Source organism: Rhamphochromis sp. 'chilingali', assembly GCF_963969265.1.
Source record: "Rhamphochromis sp. 'chilingali' genome assembly, chromosome: 12".
In the NCBI taxonomy this organism is placed as follows: Eukaryota; Metazoa; Chordata; class Actinopteri; order Cichliformes; family Cichlidae; genus Rhamphochromis; species Rhamphochromis sp. 'chilingali'.
In genome coordinates, this window is record NC_137939.1 from 6,091,636 (window position 1) to 6,101,352 (window position 9,717).

The window sequence follows — 9,717 nt, forward strand, 5'->3', positions numbered from 1 at the left end:
TTTAGGGTCTGTATAGGGTCTGTATAGGATCTGTGGAACGCTGTAGAGGTCTTCCAGCCAGAGCCACACAGTCACTGCCTGCAACTGGTCTCTTACAGCCTATCCATCATCTCGCTGTGGCCAGTTTGCAATTAGGATAACATCTTGGCTTTCTTTCAATAAAAGCTGCCACCTCCTCCTTTCTTTCTCTCTCCTCCATCTCCTCTCTGCCTCACTAGTTTAGCCTCCTTCTCCTTTTCTCCCCGGCATTTTTTTTCCTTTTTCTGCTTTCTTGCGAAATGTATTTCCACTGCTCCACAGAGTCGATGCCAAAAGGAGTTCTCTCTCTTAAATTTTTTACCCTTCACAACATAGTGCATGCAACTTCCTGAACTCAATTTAACCCCGGCCTTTAGAGGCTTAATAGCTCCATCACATGCTGCCTTTACCCTGGGGTCTCTGATAGGTGTACGGGGCTTTTCGACTCTTTGTTCTCAAAAGGGTGACTGTCTTTTCTAGCACACACTGTGATTTTTTTTCTTTCCACGTCTGCGCAAACCTGCTACATCTTCTGCAAATGAATGCATACATGGATTGAATTGCCAAAAAAAACCACACAGGCGCACGGGTGTCAGCTGTAGCAACACATGGCCCAAACAACAGCCGCACTAACACATGGCTCAAACATTGTCAAATGCCTAATCTGCTCCCGCATCCACAGGGAGCATGCATGATGTAGGACTTCTGCTGCTGTCGTCATTTAATGCGCTCCATTTTCGGGGGGAACTGGGAGACTGTAAAGGCATCTATGGAGAGCAGAGCTCAACAAAGCATCTGCATGCAACATATCTCCTTAGCTCACCACTCAGCAGTTGTGGATCCTAAATGTGACAGAATTGTTAGCACAGTGTTCATTTTGGTTCCAAATGAAGAAAGGACTTTTTTTTCTTTTACATAAGGCTAACATGACTTTTTTGTGGCCTGATTTGGTTTGAAGGAGAAAAAGCAATGAATTTAGTTGGTATACTGTGATGACTTGGTATAAGCATGAGATCCCATCATCACCGTTTTTTAACACGAAGAGACTAAATGACTAATAGACTTCTCAGTTTTTTAAGCGGCAGTGTTGAGTGATATGATACCTAGGGATGGGAATTGAGAACCGGTTCTTGGTAGCCATTATGGACATTACTTTTATTTTTATCTTACACATGGACAAGAGCGTGATGGTAAAGTGTAAACTGCATCTAGGACAGAAACAGCTGCATTATGTTGCTAACATAACGTCAGCACTTCGCAAGCACCTGCACAGACAGCATGCTAACACTAAGCTAGCCAAACAGCAAGCTAAGACTAAGCTAGCCAAGAACCCAGAGTGCTGATAAAGCTCAGTAAAGGCTGACCCCAGCCCAGCAACCAGGCCCTGAACTTTAACAGGTAATAAACTCATGTTTCAGTAGAATCACTGTGGCAATTGTTTTAAAGTGTCTTTTTGCTGGTTTTCATCTTTGCTTTTTGCTGTCAGCTTTGTGTTCTACTAAGAGAAAGATCATGTGTGTGTCCTTGTTGGGATAGGGATTTGTGTTGAGTTACTTTCTTGAGTAATGACCCCAACACTGATCACAACAAAGAGGGGAAATACCTGCGCAAATATCAGACCACACAGCATACATTAATGTGAACAGATGTAATGTCTTTGATATTCTGCTTAGAGATTGTGTTGACTCTCAAAGCCGAGCTAATGATATCCCAAAGAGAATCGATAGGTGACTCTGATAACGGAGTCGCAATCGCTAAATTCTTATGAATTCCCATCCTTAATGATACCCAATACTAAATGTTAATGATAGTAATTCATGATAGTAAGAATCATTATTTTAATTTTAAAACTGGTGGAAAAGATTTGAATATTTGAAGCCCATGGTTTCTACAGTGACTGTGCTGAGAGCCTGAGAGTTTTCTGTGTTTAAGGCAGCAAAGCTTTTTTTCCCCCCTCCATAGGGATTTATAGTGAAATCTTTGTGAGGGCCACAGGTCTTCGGATTTCTGATGTACAAAGTTTCTTTCAACAGGTGGATGTTGCCACTGTAAGTAAAAAACAGCTCCCGACTTTGATGTTCCCACATCTGATCTTTACTTTATGCTCAGTGCAGTCTGGTTGGAATTTTCCCGTGGTTTTATTTACACAGATTTGATGCCATTAGATCCATGTCAGTTGAATTATTATTTGACAAAGATGGATCTCAAGAACCGCTATCATTCTGTAGATGTTTCTTTGAAAATCTAATTATGTCTCATTCTTTGAATGGATTTACTTTGCCAAATGGATCATCATGGCCTTGCCGTATCGGTCCATTTGATCGACCTTTGTTGTTATTATTTATTTTATTTTATTTTCAGTTGTTACAGACGGGACAGATATGACTGAGGGATAGGAAAGGGAGAAAGAAAGATGAAGGAAAAGAAAAACAGAAGGGAAGAGGGACAGTGAGAAAGGGCACTTAAAAAGAGAAAGAAGAGAAAAAAATCTCCTGAATCACCTGTTGAGAGAAAAAGAAGAGAAAACAAGCAAAAAAAACCAAAACAGAGCAACATACTAAACACAACACCATCACGTTAATCTACCTAAGTGTAAACAGCAGTAAATACTAAATATTGAATGTTGTTGTATAGCAAGCAGGACCGACAGCGCACAATGTGCTTGGAAATAGCAGCCAATAAAGGTGTAGTTTATGTCTATGAACAGTGAACACCCGTGTGCACACCTGTGTGGATCAGCGCGCTTGTATTCAAAAGGTTTCCCCGTGTAATGGTCTGCTAGAGGATGTAGAGAGCCATAGCCCTGTCCCCCAGGGCATGAAGCAGGCATGGAGGAGATCCAGGCCCCAGACATCCAGAGGCCCCAGAGTGCGAGAGCCCAAGGAGGACCACCGGAGGGGCATCCGTGCCACCCTCCTGGGAAGAGCTGAGGAGAGCCCCAGATGAGGGGTCACCCAGTAGCCACGGAGCAGAAGCCAGAGGGGGCTGCAGTGGCGTGCCCGCCGGCTCTGCCCCCTTTGCCCCAGAAGAGGCCTGACCGAGCAACAGGCACCAGGCCCCGCCAAGTAGTCACCAGGAGTGAGTTGGTACATACCTGAGCGCCCAGCCCCGGACACCAAGAACCACCAACACACCAACCCCTGAGGGCATCAGTTACCGGCAGGGAGTGTGGTGAGGGGAGATAGGCCTTTGGAGGGCCTGGGAGTTCCCAGAGAGGTGGAGTGTAAGACCCGACCTGACATATAGACACAGACAAACAGGCACACACAGACACAAACATGCATTCCCACCCTCATGCACACTCAGCACTCACCCAACGTAGGGATAGACATACATGGACACTGTACACACAATCACACTCCCCAAACAAACTCTATACCCCAGGTCCAGGTACCCTCGCCCCTGGAGGGGGAAACAGCACCTAGACCCAGGAGATGTCACCCTTTCCCCCGGGGTGGAGGCAAGCAGACCGCCCTAGGCTCCGCAGCAACAGGGAGGCCCCGCATCCCAGATCCCAATCGGATGGCCAACACCTCCTCCCAGCCCCCCCCCCCCCCCCCCCCCCCGCCCCGATGGCCAGCAGAGAACAGGGGTGTGTGTACCCGTTAGTTTTCATTTTACTCAAGACAAATTCTTCCCTTTTTATTGTTTTTAAAACAAAATTGTGGAATGTTAACTTTTCTTTTTGTACAGCCAAATGATGCTTGACCCTTTCCCCTGAGCTCATTTCACTTGTATTTGGCATGTTGCAGTTGCCTATGACTAACTTGTTCTGAAGTAATTTATAGAAAATGAAAAGCCAGTTACGCTCAAGTTCACACAAGTGCCCCTAGCAGAGTAGTTAATCACATTAACAGTGGACATGATCCATTAGGTTTGACAATCAGAAATGTCTGAACATTTTACACACAAAGGATAAGTTAGTTATATATATATATATATATATATATATATATATATATATATATGACATGTGGGCACTAACAGTGCACCCCTGGCTCCTGGGTGAAAGTCTGACTCAATATTTGTTGAGATTCATATGTTTCTGAATATGACAAATACCTTTTATGGCAACCAGAACGCTCCTCTCAACTTGACATTAGATGTACTTTTTCTCTTGGCCTCTGAAGGGACCTCTGTGCATCGTGGAGGGAAGAATGAATAGCTCTCCAGTGGCTACTACTAACAGGTAGCCTTGACTGACTCACAGTCCCTTAAGGCTCACCGTGATGAATGAGTTGTGACTTCAGCGTGAATTACAGCTTTCCTGGCTGAGTCTGATAAAGTTGCAGGTTCTAAACAAAGTGCAAATCTATATACAATATGTTCTCGTTGTTCATCCAGATCTCTAAAATTGTTTATGTCAGCCATACGTGTGCATGTAGCTTGATAGATCCTCGGGTTTTACAGTTTTCAACTTGACCGCAGCTAAAAAACAAACAAATAAACAAACAAAAATCAAAAATGAGAGACCAGTATTGAGCTGCATGTGTATGATGAAGTTTATGTCCTGTTTAAATTAAAAGTCTCCAAAAAAACCATCCACATGAATAAAAACTCGAGGCTGTGTTTTGCATACTGGCGACCTATCTAAGCACAGACAGCATGGTGTCACGGGCTAAACTGTAACAGAGGGATCGTTTTCTGTTTTCTCACTTGTATCCACTTCACGGTCACCGTCGCTCTCTCTTTTGTTTTAACCACTTAACACGTACGACCCGCAGCAGAATACAACAACTTCACACCCTTTTCTCTGCACTCTTGAGGATGTTGACAATCACTCGGTGGGGAAAAAATAGACTCACAGGAAGACAGAATGTGTGGCTGTAATGGCATCACATACCGCTGAACGCCTGCCTCTTAATCTGTCTTAAATGAAAACTGCAATTTCAAACAGTTTAATTTACAGTTAATTACTCGGAATAGAAAATAATTATAAAACTGCCCCAGATACTGGTGGAGTTTTGCTCATCACAAAACCTGTCAACACGGGCAAGCCCAACAACTCGTCCCAACAACTTGATGAACTGCCAGTAGTTTGGATTGATAGCTAGATAGTTACTGTGTGCAGTGTAATTATCTGTTTAGAGCCAGCGCCAGTTGAAGGCCACACCAAATGCTGTGCCACATCCAGCGTTTCTTTATCTCCCTCTTCCACAGCATCAAGATACTTGACTGCCTCATTACAGTTGAACGAAAACCATTCTTCAAATGTGCCGCCTGCCAGCACCGGGTTGTCTCCTTTTAAGAGTGCCTTTTAAACTTCTAAGGAGTCCATGTTCTTGCATCTTTAACCCTCTCTTCACCTGAAAATGTCAAAGTTCCTTTTTTTAAATTGAAGCAGGGCTGTTTCTTAAGGTAGGGTCATATATATCTCTGTTTGTTACGTAATTACAGTTTCTTTATTCCGCCGCAACTCGCTGAAATCTGAAACTGGGTCTTAAACCATTGTTATGTAAGGAATTCCTGTGGCACAAATACCTTTTTGTTTACATTATTACTTTCAAACAATGTTGTGTTAATTGCGGGAACATTATATAAGACCTGCTGACTCATAATTTCCCATATTTGCTCACCAAGCCCTGAATATAAGAGGGATTATGTACGACACAGCGCTCGGGTTTGGGGTGAGTCATTGTCATGGCTAAATATCAGCTTCCGCAGGGTTTGACATATCTTCTTGTTCATTAGGCAGGTCCCCGCCTTTTACCTGAATTCTTCAGTTGTTCTTTTTTTTTGACAGATCTGAGAGGATTATTCTTGTACCAGTAAGACCAGGAGAGAATGATAAAACAAAACGAGAGAAAAAAAACACAGATCAGCAGGTACTTATTGGATAAGTCGTCATGTGAGCGGAGAACAGAAGTGGTCTTGAGCAATGTGGTCTATAGCTGCAGGTGGGGAGGGGTTGCAAGTGAAAGTGATTTCATCATGAATTATTACAGTCTTTTGCCAAAGGATGGTGTTTAGTGAAGGGGCAGTTGGCCATCTTTATAAAGTGTTGCAACTAATCAATGAAATGTCAAACAAACTGAGAAATTATTTAAAAGATTAAAAATATCTGAATATATTTTTTTATTTTTAGAATTTACTGTGGATATATGACGTGATTTCTTCATGAGGAGGATATTCTTCTTTTCTGTGTTTTGTAACTTTGTGAACTGAATTTAACAGTTCACAAGGATATGTTTAAGGATATGGTTTTTACAGGGTACAGGGAAAAGGTAGAGATTTGATAGGGTGTTCTTGTCTAATATTTTCATGTGTGTGCGCATGCACGGGTTTGTTGGTATGGGTATATATGTATGTGTATATGTATGTATGTATGTATGTATATATATATATGTGTATATGTATATGTATATATATATGTATATATATATATATATATATATATATATATACATATATATATATATATATATATATATATATATATATATATGTATATATATATATATATATATATATATATATATATATATATATATATATATATATGTATGTATATGTATATATATGTGTATGTGTGTGTATGTATGTGTGTATGTATGTATATATATATATATATATATATGTATATATATATATATATATTAAATATATATAAAATTGTAGGTTGTGTATCCTTCAGGTGTTAATGGGGTTATTGAAAATGTGTATATGTGCGTATGTGTGTATATACGTAGGTATGGATAGATAGAAACATATATGTGTATATATTAAAAAAAAAAAAAAAAAAAAAAAAAATTACACATAACATATAATGTAATTACAAGGAGGTATTTCTGTAGTCTATTGATACTAGATAGTGGAAAAGGGGTGGGATTAAATAAGCTTATGCTTCTTCCTGCTCCTTTTTGAACATGGACGTTATTTGGAGTTGTGGTTGCTCGTTTTCCTTTTGTTTGCTTTGTTCATTTGTCTCTTTTAATTCTATTTTTTTTTTATACTTTTTCAACATGTTCAAAATAAAGATTCAATCAATCAATCAATCAATCAATCAATCAATCAATCAATCAAAACAGTCTGAAGATAACTACTTTGGAAACTGTAATGTGCATTGTATTCTATGTAATAAAAAAGTAATAAAAAAGTGAAACTTAATCAATAATAGAAATAGTCTCTAACTGCAGATTTATGTGCACTATAAATCTGCTTGTGCTGATATTTGTGTGATTCAACTCATCTCCACTGTTTCTCCAGCTTTGCGTCTTTCTACAGGGGAAAAGAATTATTTTGAGGAACGAAGCCATAGGGATAACCCTGCTTGGACAAGCTCCCTGTCCGCAAAGCGTCAAGGTGTCCTCTCCACACCATTACCTTGGTCGACATTCTGCAATGACTAAGTGGAACTTTGAGCGAAAGTGACATTTTATTAGCAGGGGAATCTAAGGGCTCCTTGTCCAAATGAACTGATTAAACGTGTTTATACTGCTGCTCCTGTTCCTGGACTTATGTTCCTGTAACTCTGAATCATTCTTGTAAATCTGCTGTTCAAAGAGGTTGCCTTAATTTAGATAAACTCCCAACAGAGCAATGCAATGTCACTCTCTGCGCCTTATTAAAAGACAGTAGGATTTGCATTGTTGGACACTTGCAATGTGACTGATCGACTTGCCCTTCTCTGAGAGGGTGAGTCTGTATTGTAGTATTACTGCAGCCTCATTCAAAAGGAAACACTACTCTGATTTTCTGAGATGGTCAGCTGTAACTGTTGTCTCTATTGACTCTCCTCCCAGTATTGAGTAAGTGTATGAACACATTGTAAGCCTCTGCAGCTGCGAGATCTACTGTATTGGGAGGAGAAAAAAAAGGCAGTCTTTGCCAAAGGATTACTTTGGCAAAGACTAGTGCCCCAGACATTAGTGCAGTGGTGATCCACGCAGAGAAGGGGTGGGCGATGCTGTGTACTTTGGGCCACCAGACACCGATATTGTCTTTGCTGTTACAACTTTATTTACTCCGTCTTTCATGTAGCAAACTCGTGTCTGAAACTGTGATGCAGTTGTGCATACTCCAGGGATGTAGGCTGACGTTCAGCGTTCCCTGACAGCTTTAGCTCTCATCACTGGCCTGGCTGATCCGCCAAACTGCTGCGTTGTTTATTCAGGTGTGTCAAAGACCCAGTGTGACATCATCACATTCACCTACGTGTGAATTAAATCATCCCTGGGAGGGTTGAATTCAGCAAGGCTCCATTATAAACGTGCTATGGCCAGTTGATGAGTGCAGGCAGGTGTGATTTTGGAAATGTGAAAAAGCGAGTCTCGTTAGTGATAAGTTGAAAGGTGAACTACTCTGCTTTTTTTTCTGAATCATTCAGTCAAGCATTCATGTGCGTAAAACTCGCCATGTGTGGGTGTAAGCAATGACTCTTTCTAAACCCACACAGTATGACCATAAATAGTCTCACTTACGTAAAAAAAAGAAAATAAAATAAATCAGTGTATTTCAGGTGAATGCATAGGCTACTAGTTCTTCCAGCACAATAACAACCAAATTCACTTCCAGGAGCTCACCAGAGGAGAGCACGGCATGAGTGCTCCCTGGTGTTCTGTCATTAATGAAAGTTTAATTCATTATCCTCTTCCATAAAGCAGAAAGATGAGTAACATTAGATGACTAACCCACAGAGAAACAAACAAGGACACCATATTGGAAAGATCACCTGAAGGATCAATAACTGGCCAGTCCGATTGTACCAGTACAAGGCTGTGATGATAAGTTGGGTACATTTCCACCTATAGCCTATATCACGTGGATTGTCGGCTATTGATCGCAGCAGTGATCAGTTCGGTATGGGGTGGGGATTCAGTGCTGTCAATACAGGGACAGAGCTCTAGGCATAGGCCTACAATAAGAGAAGCATGTGCTTTTTTTTCTTTCTTTTTTAATGCAACACGTCAAAACATGAATCCCTCCATGGATCTCTCTTAATAACAACGCTATAGCAGTGGATCAGACAGGACAACACATTCGTTAAGCTTGGATCATGGACCACACATGCATGCAGATTTTGTGATGCTAAATAGCATGGGTTCACTATAAAGGGGCTGGGATAGCATGGAAGGGAATAGATAGGCAATAGAGTAAAAGTTGCACACGGTAATATCACATTAAACGGCCAACACGCGGATTCCCAAATACTACTTGCATCCATATCAGCCAAAAGGGCTACAGGCGTCTTTGTAAGGCGCAAATCTGGTGGGGAATGCAGCCATTCACAGACGCTGAGATGGCATTCGTCTTCAACATGCAGCTCCACGATTCAGCGTTACAGTCATATTCTACATCCAGTGTCGGGAGCATATGCGCTAATTGTGCCTTAGTGTTCTGACATCCCACTAAGCAAACAAGGAGGTCTGCAACGCCAAAGAAGCGGCAACCTTAGAAAAATAAAATAAAATAAAAATAAAAACTCGCATATGGAGCGGATGAATGTAGACAAAATAACGCCTATCTTACCTGTGCCGTGAGCCAACTCGATGCCCGGTTCGGTGAGTATGTTCGGGTCACTTTGAGATCTGCCTCGCTGCAGACAGCCGTCTAGTCCATCCGATGTAGCCATGGGGAGGCAGCGCAGGAATCCTAAATAAAATATTAAAAACCCAACCGGAGGCAGGCAAGGTCAGGAGGAAAGCAACGAGCGAGAGTAGATTTAATTCGCTCTGACAACAGCCGCTTTGAGTACCTAAC

At 41.3% G+C, this 9,717-nt stretch overlaps 1 protein-coding gene across 1 annotated transcript in view; it reads right to left on the reverse strand.

The window, feature by feature from the left end:
- phactr3a (phosphatase and actin regulator 3a) overlaps nucleotides 1-9,717 on the reverse strand; it is a 35,305-nt gene extending 25,588 nt beyond the window's left edge. Inside the window, exon 1 of the mRNA XM_080899065.1 lies at nucleotides 9,487-9,717. Within this exon, the coding sequence (XP_080755191.1) occupies nucleotides 9,487-9,589 (103 nt within the window). The 5' untranslated portion in view covers nucleotides 9,590-9,717. The remainder of the gene's footprint in view (nucleotides 1-9,486) is intronic.